Below are 25,527 nucleotides of genomic sequence, written 5' to 3'. Positions count from 1 at the left end.
AGAGAGAGAGAGAGAGAGAGAGAGAGAGAGAGAGAGAGAGAGAGAGAATAGTTCTCCCCTCAATAGATGTAAGTTCTGGGGTGACTAGGTGGCACAGTGAATAGAACACTGGCCCTGGAATCAGGAGGCCCTGAGTTCAAATCTGGCCTCAGACACTTAACACTTATTAGCCATGTGACCTTGGGCAAGTCACTTAATCCCAATTGACCTGCCTTCCCCCTCCAAAAAGCCAAAAAAAAAATAGATGTAAGTTCTTAGAAGATAAGGACTATTTCACTTTTCTATTTATGTCTCCTCTGCCAAACAGTGTCTAACATATAGAAGGCACTTGATAAATGCTTACCAATATATTGGAAGAAGGGACGTGCCGGTGCAGAATATCAGGTTAGTTTAAAATAATTCTGTTTGCCGAATTTATTTTGGCTCCCATCATAATGACTCTTTATGATATGACTTTCTTTTTTTTTAAATGCTCACAAATCTTCATTTAGAGAAGTTAATCTAGAATATTCTGCAAGCTAAAATGAAGCTTACTGGTCTATAATTCCTAACATACACCTAGATATCTATCATGTTTCCTGATATCTCTGCCATTTTCTAAAATTTACTGAACATTACCAAGAGTGGTTCTGAATTCCTTTAATGGCTCCCTTGCTATATCCTCACCTAGATGGGCTATGATTCTTTTTGTGCACTTTTACTTGACCTTTTTCATTATGAAGACCTAGCTTCTTGGAGAAAATTAGAACCATACATGTTATGGGCAATTCTGGATTATTTGTCATAGCTGTTGTTTTTGTTCTTCCAAGTTCAGACACAGGCATATAAAAAACCACCATCACCATCAACAGCAACAACCTAAACTCCAAATCCTTCCCCTTCCCTTCCACTTCCACTAAAAAGGCCCTTTCCTAATACTTAGAATTGTTGTAACCCTCAGATCATTCTGTGATCTATCCTTTTTAATATTATTCTCATAGCTTTGAGACATGCTGTTGAATTATTCCTTGTTTATCTGACCCTCTTTCCACCTTTTCTTTCTCACTGGATTATTTATGATTTTATAGTTAGAATTTTATTTTACAAATAATCAGTCCTTATGAACTTTATTCCGTTTCAGAATCTCTGGTCATAGTATCACAACTACTAGTTTAAATTTTAAAAATCAGCTTTCCTAAAGTCTAAGGTATTTTTTTTTGTTTGACTACTCCTATGCTCTGGCTTTTAATACTGAGTTTTGGGAACAAGCATTCCCAAAGGATAACCAGGAAATACTATGGAAGACTATGAATCAAAGACAATTCAAAGAACAGTGCTGGATCTTTAAGAAGTCAAGAATGCCCCTTTGGCAAATCACCCAGTTTTAAAAAGCAAAGCTGACTCCTTTGGACTTAAAGATATTCCCTCAAGAACCAATATTGGCAATCATCAAGGACTCTCCAGAGAAGCCTCAATCTTCTTTTGATGACAGTTTGGGGATTGGCCCTTTATGTCAATAAAATGCAAATGTGTCTTTCTGAACTGCTACTATTGAGGGCAACATCAGAATTCCCTTGGTCATCTTACTTGAGTTTTATTGAGCAAGAATGTAATATGTTCCTACTGGCTTCTTGGGCTCTAGAAATACAGAAGTTGTTTCCCAATTCAGGGACCTTCTTCCCTGGTATCATGGAAAGAGCAATAAGACTGAAGTCAAAGGACCTGGGTTCAAGTCTTCTATTGACTCCACTACTTATGACTTGTATGACCTTGGATGTGTCACTTAACTTCCTTTGTTCTCTGTTTCTTTTTCTTTTTTTGGGGGGGGGATGGGGGAAGGCAAGGCAATTGGGATTAAGTGACTTGCCCAAAGTCACACAGCTAGTAAATATCAAGTGTTTGAGGTCAAATTTGAACTCAGATCTTCTTGACTTCAGGACCGGTGCTCTATTCACTGCATCACCCAGCTGCTCCAAGTTTCTTCTTTAAAAAGAAAGGTTTGCATCTCTTCTGGCTTTAAATTCTATGATCCTATGACTCAGCATAGCACAGAAGCACCTAGCTTATGACATTCATTCATTCATTCAACAAGTATTTACTGGCTGCCTTGTAGAGGCATAGAGACTATGCTAGGTTCTGGGGTGGGGGAAAGATGATATGGGTAATATGATACAGAGAGGAATAAAAACTGGCCCCTTTCCATAAAGACTTTTCCAACTTTGAAAAAAAGTTTCATACTTGCTAACCTTGCAAATTCAAACCTACAAAACAGCAAACACTGCAAACATTTTTTAGTCAGATGCAGTTCATAATTGCATAGCTTTAAACCTAGACCAGAAATATTTAGAGACAGATTGACTCATGAACAGAATGGAAATGTATGAGATCCTATACTTTTACTACTAAACTATTTTGATCTGTTTGTAGATATTACCACAGTGTCATTTTATTGCTGACACTGACCCTTCCTGCTAAAGGTCATTCTCTGTCTCTCTGATCCTCATGTCTTGCAGGGGAAAAAGTGTAAATTCTTGGACTCCAGCATTCATGGTCTCCTGAGATCAACAAGTATTATCTAAAGGAAAATCATGTTAAGAAGGAACTGGTCCACAGTTACTTCTGGTAAGAATTCTCTCTCAAAAACAACAACAGAAAAACAAAAAGAAGTATATGTAGATGGACACTAACTTTCAAGGCTATTTTGAATGTAGAGATAAAAGACTCCTCACCAGTATGCAGTTATGTATTACAAAATTTAAGTGTGCAGACGTACACATTTTATTGAAATTTTAAGAACTGTTCATTGCTGAAAAGTTACATATTTATTATGACTTGGATATCAGACCAGATACTGATGTTCTTTTTCACATCTATGATTTCACCCAAATCTGAGCCTGTGTTCCAGTGACTTCAATGTAGGGTCCCTTACCCAAGCATATATTTAAATGAAAAGGACCTATTAACAATATTATACTAAGAAGATTTCCCTTCCCAAGGACAGTATCTAAAAAAAAAAAAGCAAATGCTACTGAGGTATCCTCAGATGATATGTATTAAGAGATTGATTTCCATAAGTCACACATAAATAGCAGGCTCATTATATTAGACTCATCCTCCTACTCCATTTTAAACACCTGTAAGATGAAATCTGTTCGAATGGCTACAAGGGAGAAAGGAGGGCTTCAGTTCCTTAAAGGATCTGCTACTTTGGGTGAAAAGAAATAAGTGGGCTATGGATCAGTACCCAGTTAATAAAGGTTGCCATAACAAAGTCCAGAGAATGTTCATAATCTCAGTAATGGGATACACTCAAGTTCTTTAGGGAGCTAGAATCAGAATAATGCTCTTGGGATTGCCACCAGCAAATCACCTAATACTTAGGCATGTCAGCTATGGACGTAGTGGGATGGGTGTTGAATGTGTGGTCAGAAGATGCATGTTTGAGATTCTGCTATGCCACTTACTAGCTGTGTAATCTATGAAAGTCATTTACTCTCAGTATCTCAATTTCCTCATCTGTAAATTGGAGGTAATAGTATTTAATATTAATAAATTGGAAGTAATAGTTGAGGTAATACTCTGTCCACCTCATACAGTTTTTGTGGAACAGAAATGAGACAATGTAAGTGAAAGAAATTTTGTGAAGTTCTAAGTGTTGAGTAGTAGTAGTAGCAGCAGCAGCAGCAGTGATAGTGGTGGTGGTAGTAGTAGTAGTAGCTTAGCACCTGAAATGGAACACACTTAGCATTCCAAATTATACTTCTAAAACTGATTTTTTTAAACAAAGAAAGGAATTAATCCAATTAAGACTCCTGAGTTTGGAGAAGAATGAATGGAAAGCTTATGTATGTTGTGGGTTTGTTTGCTTTTTTGGTCAGTTATTGGTTCTCTCATTTGGTTCATACATTTCTTGAATCCATAAATGGCCCTGCCTATCACTGAGATGGGGGTGGGGAGGAAGAGAAGAGGAGGAAATATCTTACCACAGCTAAGTATAAGGCAAACTATTCTCATACCTTACCTTAACAAAACAGTTTCTGTCTTCTGCTCAAAACTTCTAAATTTGCTACCAAAACTTTAATATTAATAATAGCCAGCATTTATATAACACTTACTACGTGCCAGGCATTTGACAAATATTATCTTAAAAGATCTCCATAACCTTGAGAGCTAGGTACTATTATTATCCCCATTTTACAGATGAGGAAATTGAGGCAAATAGGTTAACCGACTTGCCCAAGGTCATATAGCTAGAATGAAGTCAAATTTGAACTCAGGTCTTCCATGAAGATCCATGAATGATAAAGTTATCTTCCATCTTTTCACTTTTCTACCCCAGCATAAATGAGTATTTTTTTAAAAAATCATACCTATGATTTCATTGACATATGAAACTCCCAGTGAGGAATTTCCTCTACCACTGTTGATAATCACCTTCTCCTCAACTTAAAGTCTAAGAAAGCTGCTTGGGGCACTGAGAGGTTTAGGTGAGTTGTCTGGGACCACACTGCCAATAGGTGCCAGAGAACAGACTTGAACCCCAGGTCCAGGGCCAGTTCTCTACCCACTACACCACACTGCCTCTTCTAAATGAAATTGCATACTTTAAGGAATACATACATATAAACCTAACAAAATTAGCTAAAAATACCAAAATGCAATTTAATTTTAAACGTTTAGGCTCAAACAGGGCATAATATTCCATTTTAAAAGCCCATGTTGTAGACAAATTGCCATTAATTTCAAAAAGATCTCTGTTTATAAAAGACATTCCACAGAAGAGTCATGAGTTACTTGACAGCCTGGTGTTTTATTTTTTAGAGGAAAGCAAGTTCAGTGTCTAACATTTTCCTCATTTTCAAGGGTAGAAAAACATGCCTCCTCCTGAGATATTTTAACTATAATTCTTGACCTTTCTAAAAGGTATAAAAAAAAAGTCTGTTGAATGGAATTTTTGTCAATTAAAATGAAAGACAGCTAATTATTTGTGTCACTTAATCTCTTTAAATAATACAGATTGTGAGACTTAAGAGTTGTGTCAATCATTCAGTTGGCAGCCATGTGACTAAACACTGGCCTATGTAAACACTCCCATCAAAAGATAAAATGAAAGAAAAATTAGGAAAAAGTAACACGTCCAAGATACAGAGAATGAATGCTATCATATAATTTGGGCTTAAGTCTTAATTTATGTGTGGTCATCCTACCTGGAAGAAGAGGCTCATTTTAAGTATTAAAAAAAATAACTCACCTTGAAAATTTGCTGGGGCCTTCACCATCTTCATCATCGAAGTCCATTCTGAAAAAGCAAGACCTCTGGTGAGCCTTTATCTAACTGGGTAAAATTCTACTTTAGCAATGGAGGGAGTAATCCAAACTGAACCCTAGCCTTTGTGGTGCTGGAAATAAAGTCACTGGGTCGTCACTGAAGACAAAAGGACAATGAAGTCTTGCCACCCTGCCATAGGTACTGGCCAGGGGTGTGCCTTTCGGGGAGGTTCATTCAGGTGAGAAGAGGTAATATTATGGTTCAGGTCACTCTGTACTCACAAAAGTGAGTTTTCAACTGAAAAAATCAAGGCATCTAGGCAGTAGCAATCTCCTAAGGATGTCTCTACAATCAGACCACAGATGGTTTTGAGTCAGTGTCCACTTGAGAGGTTCTGGAGAAGCCAGTGTTTCTTTATCCCAACAGATTTGGAAGATACTATGCTGTAGACAGTTTGTACAGTTATATGAGGGTATAACCTGGACATATTACATACATATAAACACATATAATACTATTTTTCAATATCTTTGTATAGATGTTTTATAATCTATTCAACTTCAAGTTGTTTTTTTTAAAGAGGAAAGTCTGAAAATAATTACTTAAAAATATATCAATCCATTGCATAAAAATCCTCAGGCAATACTTAAAAGTCTAAGAAAAAAAATGAGATTCAAGGCAATAATTAGGATGAACCAAACTATTGAGAAAAAATAATCTTTTTTGACCTGAGTGACCCAAACTGTCTGCTTACTTAATTTAATTAATTACTTAAATTGTCTAGGTCTTTACTTAATTCCACATGACAAAAAGGAACACTAAAATCTGGAGGGAGTTCTTAGCTGTAATCAATACAAACTATTATGACCCATTATTATTTTGAATTTTTTTGTTTTAATTCACATATTCAGAGTGCCTCTGAACAGGCAGGTTGTGGTTTCTCAGGGACAGACACCCTCACCTGGTTTCTGACAGGGACTGAGGGAGTAAGCAGGTTAGGGGAAAAGGATATCACAGGCATCACTAGGAGTAAGGCACAAATCACCCTAAGCATGCCGTCAGTAACAATGAGCCCTCCTCTCTTCCCCATCCCAGCTCAGTCTGCCCCAGAGGAGAAGGAACAGTCACTGTATGGAATACAGAAAACCAGTCTGAGGTTGTGAATGTAATCAATACCTCTCTCCCCCCATATACCATGTGTCATTAGGGAAGAAAGATACAACCAAGGGATGCTCCCTCTTTGGGGAGAGCTAAGACTTTACAAAAAGAGTTGTCCTGAAAAAGTGATCATCTCATGCTAAATGAGAAGGGGAGCTGCCAGGCCCCTTCCTGTCTAATATCCATGATGCTTGAAGAAAACATGGAGATCTAATGAAGAAGGCCATTCACTACAGATAGACCAGGTAGGAATAGCCTTCCTAGCACAGGGCAGTGAAAGAGATGGGAGATGTGTGTGTAGGAAAATAATATTTTGCTCTAAAGAACTAAAAGAACAAACTTGAAGCCTTGGTGAAGGGCTATATTGGACTATCATTAAAGTTGTTTTCTGGGGGGAGCAGCTGTTGCTTGAGGTTTGCCATCTTTTCCTATATTATGGTCAGCGCTATTCCCATAAACTCTGACTTTGGGCACCATGGGTAACTGAAACAAGGGTCACTCTAATCTAAAGAGGAACAAAAAGAATTAGATACTGGTCTGGGCAGTAACAACAATAGACATAGTATATAGTATATGTGTATAGATAAAGGATGAGGGGGAGGAAATGGGAAGGAAGGGAAGTACATACACAATCACATACATATAGACAATCTACTACAAGGACACAGAAACATACATACCATATGTTGTAACTTAGTGGCAAGGATCTACAAAAAGTCGGAACAAGGACTTAAGATAGAGTAAAAGCTAACAAAGAAAGGCTGGAAGAAATCTGACTATATGTATGAAAAAAAAAAAAGCATTATAAAAGTGGTTACTTGTTTAAAAACATGGCCAGACGTGATTTTTTAAAAAGTGAAGCTAGAGTGAAAATAGTTTCTACTGAATGTAATGGTTGTCATCACTTCTTTGTTAAAAATTATACTTCACTCAAAGATATCACCAAAAAATATATATATATATATATATATATATATATATATATATATATATATATTAATTCTCCAAACAAAAATACAGCAGAGATATACTGCCCTCCCGTGGTCATTATGGGAAACGGAAGCCTTTATGGCATACCTAACTTTAGAGCTAGCAAAAATGTACCAAAATCATTAGAAAAATAGATGGTACTACTAAACTCTGAGGAAAGTTGTCTTTGAAAGCATTTTCCAAGATTTCATAATACAGAAGGTACTTTAACTTTAAAATTGTGCTTTGTTACAAACTCAAATATCTCAACCTTTATTAATGTGAGTTATATTTTATAAGGAATAGCATGGTATGGCAAAAAGAAATCTGAACTTGGAAATCAAAAGATATGCACTTGAGTTTCAGTTTAACATTTGCTAGCTGTTTGACCCTGAGCAATTTGCTTGGACTCTTTTGATATTTTTCCTCATTTGTAAAATGGGCATGACAACATTTGAATTAATTACCTCACATGGCTGGGACAAAAATATTTTATGAACCTTAAACTTGTGCTATTATCAAAATTTCATATAATACAAAGTGTTACTATATTATTAATAATAAATTAATAATATAAATAAATAATATAAAGTTATTAAAAATAAGTAATTATATAAATTTTAAATGAGCCCCGATAGAATTATTTTTAAAGTGTAGTCATATTCATCCTCAATCTCCACAATTAGGTTTTTTGAAATGCTAAGGCAACTCCATAGCCTTCTAAATTAGAAAAATGGAGCCCTTTGCATTGGCATCACAACAAAATGTTATAGCTTGAGTCCTATGTGTGCTCAAGTCACCTATGATTCATTGTTGCTATAAAAAAGGGGTAGTACCACTGCCTGGACCCAATGTTCTTTAGATTCATCAGAAATGCCAGGAAAGAAAAAGCAGTGTCTCTGTCTTACTAATGAGTGCAGAGTGGAGGCTGAATTCAGGAGATAATACAAAGTTTTAAAAATCTTCCAAACAAGTCACCTATAACCAAAACACAAGATTGCCTATTCACTCAGCACAGAATGCATGTCAGCAATACATCAGAAGCAGCTCACACAATAGAACAAAGGATGTTTCAGAAATCTGTTGGCACAGATAGTGTCTTCTGCCTCCATTTTAAATTCTTAATTTAAAATACATCAAAAATGAGCTATGCTTATTTCCTTGGCTCTAAAAGGTCCCAATAAACTATCCTTCATTTTGTGTGTCTTTTGATATGTCTTTATAATCTAGAGTGAACTAAGATAATAAAGGCAATGAATCAAAATGTGATTTTAAGTCCTATTTTATTCAACTTAAAAATGTAATACAATTAATGGATGAGGTTGCCTGAAAATGTATTCCATTACTTCACTATTGATGAGAATGATCTCTTCCTTCCCCCCCCAAAATTGGGTAAGGCACTTCTGGGTTGAAAATTTGTCTGAGGGATGGCCAGGTGGCTCAGTGAATAGAGTACCAGCCCTGGAGTCAGGAAGACCTGAGTTCAAATTCGTCCTCAGACACTTAACACTTACTAGCCATGTGACCTTGGGCAAGTCACTTAACCCCAAAAGCCCTGCCCTCCCTCCTCCAAAAAGCAAAAATAAAATTATTCTGCAGAGATATGATGGATAAGGATTTTTATAACTAATTGTTATTGAGTAACATATCATTGGTTATGCCCGAAGAAAAGAGATTCCACTGATACCCTAACAAAAAACATGCAACCACAGATGTTTAATTTCAAATAATATCATCAACAACTATAGTTTTTATTTTTTCATGTAATTTGCCACTACCGTAAGTAAAGAATCAAAAAACAGTCTGATGTTTCTATAAACCAATAAAATGCCTTTATTATGGTATATATTTTCAATGTTTGAATGAGCTCATTTGCAAACACAAATTAAATAAAACATTTCAGCAAATGAGTGCTTAAATTGGGTATATCCATTGGTGGGAAAGAAACCTCTAATTTCAGAGCAGTGGAGAAGGGCTAAGATCTGCAAGCTCCCAAAAGGAAAGGGTAATAACCATAGACATAATTGTAATGAAATTAACTTTAAAAAGTCCAGCTTTTCATCTGACACCAAGTTGCAATGAAGCTACCTCCAAACATAGGCATCATCCACTGAAATTAGAAAGGTTGAGAAAGAACATTTTAAGTTACTTGCATTAATATCTCTCTAATAAGTCTATGAGAAGTCTAAAATTGATGTACCTTCACTATATCTTCTAAATGGCAAACACAGGATGCAAATAGTTTACACAAGATTCTCATCAAGGTCAAAGCACTGTCAGAAGTATAATTGACCCTTCACAGTAGACATGGATAATTGAAAATGAAAAAAAAATATTTCTACTGGCTTTGAAATCCATAAATAAATAACTAAGTCACAGCATGATGACCAGAAGAACAGGTAGGACTTTTGATCCTGTCTGTGGCTCAGCTTTTTTCCCTGTTTCTCCTTCCCAAGATGGAAAGGCACCATTCCCCTCGGCCTAATGTAAAACATTAACTAAACACAGAAAAATTTTCTCTTCCCTCTCTCGTTGTTATTTATCTGCGTCACATGTTTCTCCAGAATGGAAACAGAAAAGGAAATGACTAAGAATAAGGACTAAGAATAAGGAAGTTTGGGTTCTAGTGACAGATTTGCCACCATGTCACCAAGAAAACTTTGTATCTCTGAGACTCAGTTTCCTTAGCTAGTAAATGAAAAGATAAAACTTCATGTTTTCTAAGGTCCCTTCTTGCTCTGATATGTTATGATTTAGACTATCTATTGTACTAAATAGAGTAGATTAAATAACTCAACAAAATTGAACTCATATAAGTTTGTTGGCTTGTTTGGGACAGCTTTCCTATTAGATGATGAATCTATGGAAAATTTATTGAAACAGAACTTTTAAGAGCCTAAGTATTCTGGCCTGACATAGAGAAAAGGTGGACAAATATAGTCAAGAGTCATGGTAAGGTATTCCTTGGGGAAAAAATTAATCATGAAGCTATCAATTAGCATTAAATGTGATAAGGAAAATGAGGCAATTAGGATCTACCATTATTCTATAAACTAGTTCCATCTTGGGATTTCTTTTCATCTTGAACTCATTCTTCCCTTGATTTCCTTTGTCTTCTCTCTCTGGCTTTCTCTTCATCTTTTGCTTTTTTGGATGCTTTTAAGGAGAAATAGAAGTTAGGTCTCAGCTAGAGCTATAGCCTTTTAAATTTATCACCATGCCCAAGAAATGATTTTTATATGACTTTATCAGATAAAGGGGGTCAAATATTTTCAACTGAATTACTATGGAATGGCCAATCTACATTAAATCATTAAGCAAAGAGGGCAATCAGAAACTAGGGTTAGGTCACCAGATTGGCTGAGACTCACAGGTGCCAACACCTTCCTGGTTAGGGGTTGGGGGTTGGGACTGAGGAAGAGGTGATGCTGAGTTAGGGTAAATTACTTCTCCAAGCCTCAGTTTCCTCATCTGTAAAATGAGGGAGTTGGACCTGATGGTCTCAAAGGTTTTTTCCAATTCTAAATCAATGATCCTATGAGAACTCCAACATGTGAAGAAGGCAAAAATCAGTATATGGGACATCAGAACTAAGAGAAATAAGGGAAGTAGCCAAGTCAGGCTCAATAGATAGATCACCAGCATAAAGGTGAGCGCCTTCAGTCCTTAAACAGCTGGCTATAACAAGTGGCACACACCCACCCAGACCCATCCTGCCCCCCTACGACCTGACTGTGGTTTCACAGGTAAACTGTGAGCAATCCACCTACTTCCCTGACAGGGTCCTGAACGGACTGCACTGAAAGTGTCCCCTGCTTATGCTCTGCTTCTCTGACCTCATCAGTGACCTCTCTGACCACAGGATGAAGCAATAAGCTCCTCCCCAAACCTCCACTTAAGGAACATGCCCAGAACAGCCATCTCTTCATATCCCAGGTGGCTAGATTTTGTTGGATATCTCTATCGTGGTCCCCATTCTGGCCACCCTCCCTTCTCACCCTTTTCAGCTTCTTTGGTCTTTTGTGTATTGTCTTCGCCCATTAGACTATAAGGAGCTTGAGGGCAAGGTCTCTTTTTCTGTATTTGTATCCCCAGAGCTTAGTAGAGTGCTGGCACATTGCAGGCACTTTTCATAAATGTAACTGGGAAGAAAAAGGGGGGGAAAAACCTATTCTTCTGCAGTAACCACAGATGAATTATGGATAATTAATTATCCTATAAACATCCCCACTTATTATTCATCACCCAGATTATCTGATTAACATACACCTTTTCAACAGAACTAAGAGCCAGAGTATGTTTGAAGTTTAAGCTCCATAATACTTTAGTAGCTTAGCAATTTCAAAAACAAATGCCTTATATATTCTTTTGACAGAGAACATTGAAACAGATTCTGAAAGGAAAGAGGTTTTAGAAGTTATCCAGTGCAGCCCTCTCATCTTACATATGAGGAAAGTGAGGCCAAGAGAAGAGAAACTATTTACCCAAGGTCACACATTCTAAAGACCATAGCTAGGAATTAAACCCAGGTCCTCAGAACCCCAAAGGATCCTTACAATCTGCAAACCCTATGAAATTGGGGTGATCAGTGTTAACTTTCCTGAAATGAAATGAAATGAAATGCCAACAAAGACCGATTTCAAAACAAAGGGCAGGTATTCGCTGCAGAGGCTTTTTTCTTTTTCAGCTCACTGCAAGCACACTCAGAAATGTAAATTAGTCACTGCCTTCCCTTGGTGTTGATGATCAGGACTGCTCATCCCCAGTGAGGTCACTGCAGAAGAGTGAGTGCCTATTAAATGGCTTCATTAGAGTCCAGCAGGATGCAGAAGCAGATTTTCCCAAGGACAGGGTTCTCATCAGTTTGGGGTAGAATTCACAATTACTTACATTGGCAGTCATGTGCATGTTACTTTAACTTACAAAAATCTCAGCATTCCTAAGGCAAACTGCTGAGCTCCTATTCTAGAAGAAAAGAGTACCCAATTGATTTCTCAGACAGGCCCCCAGCATGAAGGCTATCAGGGTTGAGTGACATTTACCAGTGGGAATTTGACCTTGAAATATTGAAGTTGCTTACCCGGAACGCCTCTTTCCTCCTCTAGCAGGCATGGCTCCTGCCATTCTCACCTGCCCTGTGGCCATGGGGGCAACAGGCAAAGTCACTGATCCAGGGATATCAGAAGCCATTTCTGCAAATTCAGAACAAAAATCCATGAGTTATCAATGCCAACAAGGGCCCCAAACAAGCAACAAGACATGCAGAATTCTCTGGAAGGACTATTAATTATTTCAAGCCAAGGGATTAAGAATTTAATTATTGATAGAAAATGTCACTTTCAAAGAGACCTAGCATTCAACTAAGAGAATGAACGAGAGAGCAGTACAGCTGTTGCCAAATGAAGAAGAATCATCGTTTGTGGCTTGTAGCTATACAAGCATTGACCAATTTGCTGTGAAACTGTGGCATCATATTCCTTCAACACAGCTGGCTCCTCTTTGAGGAGAGACTAGTCTTCCTGTCTAGGGGGTTTTGAGGGTTTCTCCTTGGTTATCAGAGACTGAAATAATCCCATAGGATGCCTTGAAAATGTTAAATAAGTTGCTTTTGCAAATATATTAATGCATCATACAAAATCTTTAATTTATACCCAGCAAGTAAAGGATTCCCAGGGAGGACCTGGCTTGCTGCTTAGGGGATACAGAGAATTAAAAGGATTTAAAAAAATAAATTCTACTGGTGTTATGCAGTCCTAACATATTTAACACATCTCCTCTATGAGTACATGTATATTTGTAAGCAGTACAATTGTTCTGCTCATTGTTCTTGAGAATGACTTCACAAGAATTTACTTGTATTAGTTCAACTCTCACTCAGGGATATAATAGAAGTGATAGCTTAAAACAATTCATTTCAGAAAGGCATTCAAGGATAAACAAAGGAATCTGTGCTCAAGTTAATAGAAAAATAATGTCATGGTATGTTGACAGCACAATACAAGAGGACCTTGATAACATGTGCACTCTTTGTGTGTATGAGATCAGTTCATTGCTACATGTCATATTTCCTTCCCAAACAGCAATCTGAAAATGAGCCATGTAACTGTCACCACTTAATCATGTCAAAATACACATTTTGTAAATACTATGTATGACTGAGGGTGAACTCGAACAGTTCTACTGGAGTCTGTCATAAAAGAATTTAAAGCCTTAATAAATGGAATCTTAACATAAATGTTCCTACAGAACTTTGAGAAGTATAAAGATTCCTACTTTCCCATTATTTCTTTTCTACTGGACCTATGCTTGCATTGATCCAGGGTGCTCCTAGAAGGGAGCTTCCTCTTCCACGCAGGTGAATGCCTTCTCTGAAACTTATCACGGATAAGTATACTTATAAGATACTAATGAGAATAATGAAAAACATTTGGGTGAAGAACAAATCTGGGGTGGGGGAAGTGTCAGGAACAAAGGCAGTGTTGTGGGTAAAGTTCTATTACAAACCACACAACCAGAAGTAGAAAATAAAGGTGAGTTCTGAAAGGAGTTCTCAAAGTTGACACAGAGGTATGATACGGTTTTCATGGAAGACCTCAACTAGCTGGGCATCTGCTAGGGAGTTCTCTTTGCTAAAAGCAAGGAGAAGAATTATACAGTTGACAAAATTTAGACCTGTTTTGCTGATAATTTCTTTTTTTGGACTTTTACAAAGGGTTATTTATTTGGGACATAGCAATAACAAAAGTAAGAATATTTCCACCCACCCACCCCCAATACTTCAGGGGCATGCTCTCCACTATACTATCTCAAACTCTGGAGACCGTGGGCTCAGATTTAATCCAGTTCCGATGTAGCATTTGGTCCTCCTAAATTGATATCCAAATTTGACATCTTTCCTGGATGAGTCCTTGTCTTAGCTAGAACAGTGTTAAGGGGCATCAATGATGAGCTGACTGAAAACACCTTCATAGATTCAAATCTCAGATAGGAAAAGGAAAGGGAATAAGAATTTAGATAGCACATACTATGTGTCAAGCATTGTACTAAGCACATAAAATATTATCTTATTTGATCCTAAAACTACCCTGTGAGGTAGGTGCTCTTAATATCCCCATTTTTCAGTTATAGAAACTGAGGCAAAAAGTGATTTAAGTAACTTGTCCATTGTAACACAGCTAGTAAGTATCTGAGGCCAAATGCAAACTCCGGTCTTTTTGATTCTAGGCTGAACACTCTGCCCATTGAGCCACTAAATGACCTCTCTAAATGTGCCACCTCTGGAGCACTGAGGTGAAGAGATCTGCCCAGGAACACAGAGTAAGCATATGTCAGGAGCAGTATTTGAACCCAGGTCACTTCTGGCTTCTAGGTCAACTCTCTCTCTCTCTATTATGCTACACCCAGCTATAAACAGAACATGAACAATGAATTCTAAAAGTAGATCATGACAATATCATAGTCATAGGAGACTTTCAACTTTCTGGATATCTGCTGGAAAATTGTCTCAGCTCAAACCATTTAAATTTCATGACAAATTAGGAGGAACATGTTGCCTAATTTGAAATACTGGGAACAGGAAGGGGAATTTGTTATGCCATTTTAGAATTCATAGCAAATAAGGAAACATAGAGGGAAGGATAGAGTCATGATGGTAAACATCAGGCTAAACATCCCCTAAAACCTCTCCTAAAAATGACCACAGAAAACACCAAACAGAATTCTGAGTAGGAAAGTCATGAAAAACATTATAGATTGCAATTCCAATACAGAGAGAAGCAGTCAGAGTCACGAGGTAGCAGGGGCCCTACCTGCGCTAAGGAGTGCAGACCAGGGGACAGTGAGTGACCACCGGAAGCTGACAGGTCATAAGATTGTGCTGTGCCAGTCATCCCCTCAGAGGGGGGATGCCAGAGCCCAACTAACATAAAGTCCAAAGTCAAGAAATAAAGCTGGAAAAATCAGCCAATGACAATAACAAAAAGAATCTGATCATAAAAACCTTCTATGATAACAGGGAAGCTCAAGACACAAACTCAGAATAAGAAAATGACCAGAAAACATCCACAAACAAAATCTCAAAGAAAAATGTAGAGTAGACACAAGCCCTACAAGAATTTCTGAAATGTAAGTGATTTTTTAAAAAGCAAAAAAAAAAAATTGAAAATCAAATAAGAGTAGTAGCAGAAAATTGGGAAAATAAATGAGAGCTATGCAGGAAAATTATGAAATGAGATTTAACAGTTTGGTAAGAGAGGCACAAACTACTAAAGAAAATAACTCCTTAAAATCAGAATAATCATAATAGTAATAAAAACCACAAAAAATACTGAAGATAACAACCTTAAAAACCAGAATTCAACAAATGGTAAAAGAAGTACAAAACTTTCTTAAAAATTATAATTGGTGGGGAGGCTAGGTGGCGCAATGAGTAGAGCACCGGCTCTGGAGTCATGAGGACCTGAGTTCAAATCCGACCTCAGACACTTAACATTTACTAGCTGTGTGACCTTGGGCAAGTCAATTAACTCCTATTGCCCTGCCTTCCCCCCTCCAAAAAAGAAAAAAAATTATAATTGGTCAAGTGGAAGCTAATGACTCCATCAAAACATCAAGAAACAACAAAAATCAAATCAAAAGAACGGAGGGAAAAGAGGATGTGAAATATCTCATGGGAAAAATCAAGGAAAGATCATTTAAGAATCATTGCATTACCTGAAAGCTATCTAAAAAAATAAGAGCCTAGATATCATATTTTTAAAAATTGAAAAGGTAGGGCGGCTAGGTAGCGCAGTGAGTAAAGCGCTGGCCCTGGAGTCAGGAGGTCCTGAGTTTGGTTCTGGCCTCAGACACTTAACACCCACACAAAAAAAAAAACTAGCCGTGTAACCTTGGGCCAGTTACTTAACCCTAACTGCCCTCCAAAAGGCAAAAAAAAAAAATTGAAAAGGAAAACTATCCAGTTATCATGGGAGCAGAAGACAGATTAGAAATGGAAGGAATCCACTGGTAATTTCCTTAGAGAAATCCCAAAAGGAAAAATCCAAGGACTATGATAGACAAAATTCAGAGGTCCCAGGTCAATGAGAAAATACTGCAAACAGGCAGAAAAAAAAAAATTCAAATATTGTGGAGCCACAGTCAAGATCACACAATAATTAATAATTACCACTCTAAAGTAGTATAAGACTTGCAAACTGATTTTCAGGAAGGCAAAGGAGTTGGGATTACAAAGAAAAATAAGCTACCCAGAAAAACTGAACATATAATCCTGTAGGAGAAAACAAATAGACATTTAATGAAATAGAATTCTTCCAAATATTCCTGACGAAATGACTAGAGTTGAATAGAAAAACGACATTCAAATACAAGACTCAAGAGAAAGGTCAATATGAGTGAAAAATTAGAGAATTTATCAAGGTTAAGCTGTTTACATTACCATGAGAGGATGATACATGTAACCCTTAAGAACATTATCATCATTAGGGCAGTTAAGAGGAGCCTTCTTAAACAGAGGGCATAGGGGTGAGCTCTATGATGCTGGGATTCTCTCAAAAGAAGAATGGAAAGGTGAAAAAGAAGGAGAAAGGGGAAAAATTCAGAAAATTATTTTCATAAAAGAGGTACACAAGGAAGAGTTTTTACAATGGAAGGAGAAATGATGTGAGTGGGGGAAGCAGTGAATGCTTGAACATCACTCATCTGAACTGGTTCAAGAAGGGAAGACTGTACACAAACAACTATAAAAAAATTATCTTAGATTACAGGGAAGTAGGTGGGGAAGGGGCCAAGAGAAAGAGGAAACAGTGATAAGAAGGAGGGTAGATTAAAGGAGGCAGTGGTCAGAAGCAGATAAGGAGGCACAATGGGATACTTACCCTGGATTTTCATAGGATCATAGAACCAAGAATTTAGCATTTAAAGGGCCACTGGACATCATCTGGTCCAACCCGCTTATTTTACAGACAAGAAAACTGAGTCTTGGAGAAGTTAAATGGCTTCCCAAAGTTCAAACAGATTAGTAACAGAAACAGGCTTCAGATATAGCCCTTCTGGCACTCTTTCCAATGGGCCATGCTTTAGATGTTATTCATGAGTTTGTGGAGTTAAAAAAAAATTTAGCTGGTGGCTAACCTTCTAGTGATGAATTTCTCTGAATTTAGCTATCATGTCTGTAAATTTCCAAAGGGCTTTAACCTGGAAGAGGGATTAGGCTTGCTTTGCTTGACCCCAAGAGCATGACCATGAGTAAGGAGAGGCAATTGAAAGATACAGATTTAGGTTACACAAAAGAAAAGATGCCCCAGCAAGTAAAGCTGTCCAAAAGTGGTATGGCTTCTCTCAACAGGTCAGAGATCCCCATCTATGGAGACTAGATGCACCTTTCTAGGGATGCTATAGAGGGCATGGATGCTCCAGTTTGAGATGAATCTGGAGTCTCCAAGGCCCTTTTAACTCTGGAGTTCAATAATTTCACCAGAGCAGCAGGGAGCTAAGTTCTATACACACAGAACCAAAGATATGTATCCCTGTCCTTTTATGAGTTCACAAGTTCTAAGGCACATTCATTACTCGGAGCTCAGGAACAAAGAATGAGAGTTCAAAAATGTCTAAAATTAAGTTGTTTTAAAAAAATCTCTTCAAATCAAAAAAGGCCACACCACTGTTAAAAAGTGACAATTTAAAAAAGAAGCATCATAGTTTTAGCGCTAGAAGGGATGTCAGAGATCACTCCAAATACCCCACTTTACAGATGAGAAAACTGAGACCTAGAAGGGTTAAATGATTTGCTCAAAGTCATATAGGTAGTACACGGCAAAGATGGAAGCAAGTGCTTTTCTACATACTCTATCCTTAATACCCCTTAAGGATGGACCCACAAAGATCTGAAACAAAATCAAATTCAAAACAATTTTCTCTTCTTAATAGCTCCTGCCCAAATCAACAAAACCAGATGAAATTAATTTACAAGCTGTGTGACTTTGGACAAATCTCTAGACCTCAATTTCCTCATTTGGAAAAACAATGTGATTAAACTAGATCAAATTTAAGGTCCCTTCCAACTCTAAATTTATGTTTTTATGATTCTTTTTCAGAAAAAGACAACTTTAGGCTTGTGAAGCAAGCTAATTCTAGGCAGGTAAAGCTATTAAGCCTTTGTCTGAGAGATAATTAGCCAAATTAAAGGCAAAATGACCTCCAAAAGAATTTATTTTCAACTGTCTATACCAGCACAGAAAATAAAATAACGGATGGGCAGATAAAGGTGCAGATAAGTCAGAGGACCAGGTGTCACTCTTAAAATCACAGTTCAGTGACCAGACTAGCATAACCCCAGGCCATGACAGCATTCATGGATCTACACCAGGGCTTAAGTGTTTCCAAGTGAAACAGAAAATCAAGCAACATTTCCCAGAGAAGGTGCTTTCTTCAAGCACCTGAATGGCTATCTTGTGGAAAATACATTAGATATATGTACCCTAAGCCACTACAGAAGTAGGAACTTAGATCAAGAAGTAATAACCACAGAGAAGCAGATCTCAACATAAGAATACGCTAGTAGCCAGAGCTATCCAACAATGGGATGAACTTCCTCATAAAACTATGATTTCCCCATCATTGGAAGGGCTCAGGTAGAGAACAGATAAGCATTCATCAGCCATATTATACAAAGGATTCTTGTACACTTGTTAGGAGGTTACATTAAGGTCTATTGCATTATATAACTGAAGACACTTGCAAAGATAGTGTCTCCCTCTGTAAAAAAAATGAAAAATTTTCAGAATAATTTTTTTCAGAACTGTCATTATATAAACATTTCTATCACGATTTCTGCCTACTTCACTCCCCCTACCACCAACCATTTACCTAGTGTGAGTAATAAAATCATTTTTATAATTCTATTACTCATTCAGTGGGGGAGAGAGGAGAGGAATATGGTAGAAGCTGGTAAAAAAATAATAAAAGTAGCTATATGCAGACGTTCATCTTGACCATAAACATTCCCCATCTTTAAAATACAGCACCAAGCAATCCTGGGTTCTGCTTCTGTACTGAGCCCTGATTCACTATGAATCCCTGGTCAAGTCACATGGCACCATTCTCTAATCTAGGTTACTTATAATGCAAAGTGATATAGAATTATTTACCTTTATAAAAGGAATTCCCAAATTATCTGAATAGTAAAATATACCATTAATTTTGCAAGTGTTTATGAGTATCATTCTATCACCATAAAAAAAATCAACCCATTTCTTTACAAGAATATGCATTGAAGGTAGAGAAATTAACTTAGAGGCATTGAACTAGACTCTAGGTTATATGGGATGTTTTCCAGGAAAACAGAAGAGAAATTCAGCTTTAAAGTATGCTGACTTCCAAAGCAGAGTCCACAATCTACGGAGCACTAAGGTACTTGGAATGTCAGATCTCAAATACTGGCTACCTATGTGGAGGATTCTTTAAATCTTGGCTCTTTGTAACTTGTAGATTCCTAATGTTTAAATCAGCAATATAGTCAAATCCACTCTGGTTAAAGTTATTAGTGAATATAGCCTTGTCCTGGTCTATCCTTGAATCCTGACACTGAAGAGATAGTACTGAGACCTCAACTTTGGGTTTGAACTTTGATCTTGCTATTCCTGATATTGCATCTGAAGCTTGGAGTTACATAACTATTTCTGTTTTGACTTTGGACTTTCTAGATAATATCCATGCACATTCCCAGCTAATCCAACTTCGTGAAATTACATTGTGTTTTTAATAATTCCATGTTATTCCCTAAAACAAATATTCCCCTTTTTACTAACAATATTTATCTGGTAATGTTGTATTTCTGTCTCTATTTCTCCTTTTTTTTTTCCTATATCATTACAAAAGTCTTAGTACAGTTTTAAGCATTAATACATACATACATACATATATACATATATATTATATATATATGTACACAGACATTTATGCAACTATGCCCATAATATGTGTGTAACCCAGATTAGAGAATGGAGCAATGTGATTTGACCAGGGATTCATAATGAATCAGAGGTCAGTACAGAAGCAGAACCCAGGACTGCTTGTTCCAGATGTTGAGTGGCAATGACTGGGTAAATCTCTTTTTCTTTAGGCTGTTTTGGTGAGATATATATATATATATATATATATTTTTTTTTAAAGCAATTGGGGTTAAGTAACTTGCTGAAGGTTACATGGCCAGGTGTTTCTGGGTGGGTGTTAAGTGTCTGAGCCCGGATTTGATCCCAGGTCATCCCGACTCTGGGGCCGGCGCTCTTACTCACTGTCCTACCTGGCCACCCTTTGGTGCTATATTTTAAGAGATGGGGAATACACACACACACTTATTTCAGAGTATCCAAAGAATTAATGGAGTTCATCCAAACAACAATAGAAATGCATGGTAGGCACAAGAAGTTTGCAAAATGCTAACAACCAAGAATTATGCAAAAGTCTGAAGAATATCATCAGATGGAGTCTGAATGCAGATTTAAGCATACTTTTTCTTTATTTTTCTTGGGTTTTTTTGTCTATGTTTTCTTTTATAACATGAATAACATGGAAATATATATTTGCATGACTGCATTGTATAACCTATATCAAATTGCTTACTTTTAGGAAGGGGTGAGAGGAGGGAGGGGGAAAGGGAGAGAATTTGGAACCAAAGAAATTTAAATGCACATTTAAAATTGTTTTTACATGTAACTGGAGGAAAATATTAAATATTTAAATAAAAGATCAATAGAGAAACGAATGATGATGAGAAGAGAAAGTGAACCTATTATGTGGATAGGATGCTGAGATAATTGACAAACAGCCTTGCCATGGTATCCCTGAAATGTCAGGACAACTAAAGGAAGGCTCTTAGCCTTCCTTTGGAACCTGAGTGAAGCCACTGTGAAGCCTTCAGGGAAGACACAGAAAATAGTCACACAGGATGAAAGGGCTTAGATGAGCTGTAGTTTGTACTTGGAAAGAGGGTCACCTTGATGAGATTAAAGATTATTTAACGTGTTCCTTCCTATGGGATCTCCTTTTGGATAACTCCAACTGTCTAGTGATCTATACCAGAAGTGTCGAACGCTTAGTTGGTAGGCCCCATGAGGCACATAACACTCCCAAGGGCAACCTGAACAAGAGTAAATTGCAATCAGAAAATATTTAGCAAAATAAATAAAAATAAAATAAAATAATAGATAACAGTACATTTAAAAACTAAGTCAACATGCAATCCACAGAAATCCTTATCTACAGATAAGTGGACCCCATTTCCATTTAAGTTTGGCATCACTGATCCATACCACATTTTCAAATAGATTCTTTTTTTTTTAAAAGCAATTGGGGTTAAGTAACTTGCTCAAGGTTACACGGCCAGTTATTTCTGGGTGTGGTGCTAAGTATCAGAGCCCAGATTCGATCCCAGGTCATCCCGACACTGGGGCCGGTGCTCTTACTTGCTGTGCTACCTGGCCGCCCCCTTCAAATAGATTCTTGCTCCTTCTGGCTACCCACAACGAACTCCTTCTCTAGTCCTGGAGTCTCAGACTCCAACAGTACAGTCACCATATCACCTTAGAAGACCTGCAGCTGTCTCTGGCTCTTAGCCTCTCCTAAGCTTCTGCAGTATTAACCCATCTACATCCCACAGATTATCCCTAGTCATATTTTCTTAGAGCTGACAAAAAAAGTTAGCAATTCAGAATTTTTGATTTAGAGATGAAACATCTTTTATCTTGCTTTCTCTAACAAGACCAAAGCAAAAACTATGTAGTTCATTACAATACAGGGAGACATTCAATCTTCGAATTTCTAAAAAGCTTGAAGAAGTACTGAAAATTTGGAAAACAAATAGAATCTATTCTAGAATTGCAACACAATCTTTTTTTTTTGTCTTTTTGGAGGGCAATTGGGGTTAAGTAACTTGTCCAAGGTTACACAGCTAGTATTTTTGTGTGGGTGTTAAGTGTCTGAGGCAGGAACCGAACTCGGGTCCTCCTGACTCCAGGGCCAGCGCTTTACTCACTGCACCACCTAGCCGCCCCTTCAATCTTTTTTTAAAGAGTTGAGAACTTGGTGTATCCAATATTCATATCACCCTCAAAAATAAATCAATAAAATTAAGTCCTTTTTACCATACAAGAAGGAAAAAAAAAACCAATGTGAGGCATGAGAATTAAAATTCCAAATGAAATACCAAAAACTGCTAAGAACAGTTAAAAACTGTTTAGAACAGTTAAGAACTTAACAGGATTGCTAAGAAGTTAAATAAAAACAAAGATCTTACCAAGTTTCTTTCTTAAGCAAGAAATTGCTAGAGCTTTAGGGTTACATATGGTGCAGAGAAATGATTGTCCCCAAGAAGTCAAGTGGTAGGGGTGCTTAGAAGCAATAAAAGAGTATATTTAAGGAACAAGAATCCCGTGAAAGGGAAGGTACAGAGCCTCATTCCCCACGCAATCCTTACTGGTCTAGAGGGCAGAGGTGAACCAAGGGACCAATAATGATCTTTAAAAATAGCCAATTTCAGGGCAGCCAGGTTAGCCAATTTCAGGGCAGCCAGGTGGCTCAGTGAGTAAGAGTACTGGCTCCAGTGTCGGGATGACCTGGGGATCAAATCCGGGCTCCGATACTTAGCACCACACCCAGAAATAACTGGCCATATAACCTTGAGCAAGTTACTTAACCCCGATTGCTTTAATAAAAAAATACTCAATTCCAAATTAGCTCAGGATAATCATCTGGGAACGTATTCATTCAATTAATGAAGAAAATTCTCTGTAAAATGTATAAGCATGAGTACTTATTTTTATTATTATTATTACCTGAGAATGATACCAAAAAGGACCGACATACTTCCAATATGCAATGTACATACCAGGAGAATCTGGCCCTACATTCCATTTTACAAGACACAGTCAGAAAAGGAAATTGGGTTTCCTAGCTTTTTATTTAAGGACCTATTCTCTTGCCAGATTAAGACCTCCAAAACCTAAAGATGAGATTTTACAGGTAGATTATTTAAACGTTAACCGGCAGATCAAGTTAATTCCTGTTACATGGCATCTTCTCCAAGGTTTGCTGTGATTCTCAGCAAGAAGAGGAATGTAACTGACAGCAGCGTTTCCAGGTCAGAAGCATCCCATGGAGCACTCAGCTCTATTCCCTTCCCCAATCTCAATCTACCCACCATCCTCTGTTCCTTCATTCTGTTCCAGTGATCTTGAAACTGTATGAAGGAGCTGAGAACGGTGGGTGGCATGGGGATGAATAAAAGGGATGGGTCTGAGAGTGATAAAAGTAGTGATTTTGATCATTTGAGTGAAGTGAAAACTACCTTTTCATAATAAAAAGGTTGGGGAACTTTAAGTTAGACCATCTTGACAGATCTGAAAAAGTTACTTTCTTTAAAGACATATTTCATAAATCCTCAGATTTCACCTTAATTAAATTCAGTCAGCATCCATCACGTTTATGGGCCCTGTTCTAGAGGCTGAGAACACAAAGACAAATATTAAACTCAGACAGTGTCTAAGGGACACAGATGGGATGGGAAGGGGATGAGTGACTTACCCAAGGTCTCACAATATACTAGTGACAGAACCAGAAATAGAATCTAGATCCCTTCATAAGAGAGTGTTAGAATTGTAGTAATTCTACTACAAAAATGCCTTGAGTTGGTGAAAAAGGAAAATATAAACATTAGCTATTTCCAAACATACTTACAACCTTAATCTTTCTCTACTGCAGAAACCTTGCAGAATAAAGGTATTTAATAAGAGCACAAAACAAGTCACCTCCACTTCTATCCTCTGGAAAATGGAGGTGATACCAGTCTTGCCGACTTCACAGAGCTCCCATGAGGATGAAAAGAGATCATGTATTGTGAAAATGATGTGAAAAACATAACACATTTGACAAACATTAAGATGACGCAATCATTCCTAAATTGCCTTTGGAGAAGCTAAGGAATTTCTGGGAGGAAATAACCAGCCCCAAGAAAATTCATTCTCTCCTATTTTCAGAGGGATTTAAGTAATCAGGGCATCTCGAAACATGTGCCCTGCTCTGCACAAGACTTAAGGAAGTGTCAAGGTCATGGCTTCACCTCAAACCCATGTATTCCTTCTTTTTGAAGAATTTTCTGTTCAGGAACTAGCTATCTGGCTACCATGTGTCTTTATCATGTGCCAAATGTACAAATCAAGACAGGGAATATCTAAGACCATCAACAGCATACAGACTGAAGCATCCATGATCCCTATGAGAGATTTCATCTCTTATTTCAGAATTAGCAAAACAAAAAACAAACAAAAAAAAACCTTTCTTGTTCTTGAACAGAAAGTTAGAAGGTTTTGTGCTCATATTTCTTAAACAGCATGAGCCAAGGACTTTGAAAGCTTCCTTACTGCATGAAAAAAATCTTTGTCAGGAGTGCCACATTTAGCAACAGACCCATTTCTATTCTAAACATTGACATACTGAGATAATCCACTTGGAAAAAAAATGAAAGTTGAATGGTTTGCAGATGAAACAAATGTGAAATAAGATGTCTGGTCACATTATGCCTTTGCGTTAATAAGAAGAAAAATGCTAGAGTCCTCTATTAGCAATCCAGATTATTTTTAAATTATATGACAACTTTAACAACAGAACCATACATGCTATTTTGACAACAGTAAAAGCCAGCTACAATCCAAAAGCTCCCCAGGAAATGATGCTTTTAACCAAAGCATACCATTTTTCTTATAAGTCTTAGGACAATTATTCTCACAGAAAGATCATCAAATATTACAGCCCTACCTTTTTCAGAGGAATTAAACCAGGGTAATAATTCTTTCTTCTGACCAATACCTTCTTGTGAGACTATGTTATCCGTGTAGTGAAAATGTCAGAAACCTCTGGGAGGAAACAGAGCCCCATTTGTATTCTGCTCAGAAAATGTCATCACAGATCTGTTTACCTTAACTGTGGACCATGATTCAGCCAGTGACAACCGTCTTGCATACTGATCAATTTATTTGCAGCAAATTTTTTCTAACATTAACCATTTAGGTTCTGAAAAGTAGCTGCTTAGATTCTTTTTTCAACAAATGCATTTCTTTAAGAAATTCAAAATTTTTAAGGATCAGGATTCTCAAAAAAAT

At 37.3% G+C, this 25,527-nt stretch overlaps 1 protein-coding gene across 1 annotated transcript in view; it reads right to left on the bottom strand.

Moving 5' to 3' along the window:
* ARNT2 (aryl hydrocarbon receptor nuclear translocator 2) overlaps window positions 1-25,270 on the bottom strand; it is a 222,267-nt gene extending 196,997 nt beyond the window's left edge. Inside the window, exons 1-3 of the mRNA XM_069098683.1 lie at window positions 25,184-25,270; window positions 12,456-12,567; window positions 5,231-5,278 (exon numbers count right to left, since the gene is read on the bottom strand). Coding sequence (XP_068954784.1) covers window positions 5,231-5,278; window positions 12,456-12,565 — 158 coding nt within the window. The 5' untranslated portion in view covers window positions 12,566-12,567; window positions 25,184-25,270. The remainder of the gene's footprint in view (window positions 1-5,230; window positions 5,279-12,455; window positions 12,568-25,183) is intronic.
* Window positions 25,271-25,527: the final 257 nt, after the last annotated feature.

The sequence above is a fragment of the Petaurus breviceps genome, unplaced genomic scaffold (assembly GCF_028583685.1).
Source record: "Petaurus breviceps papuanus isolate PSGF00001 unplaced genomic scaffold, PetGlider_PUasm1.0 37, whole genome shotgun sequence".
NCBI classification, from domain to species: domain Eukaryota; kingdom Metazoa; phylum Chordata; class Mammalia; order Diprotodontia; family Petauridae; genus Petaurus; species Petaurus breviceps.
The sequence above is the reverse complement of the archived record's forward strand: the minus strand, read 5'-3'. Positions and strand labels throughout refer to the sequence as shown.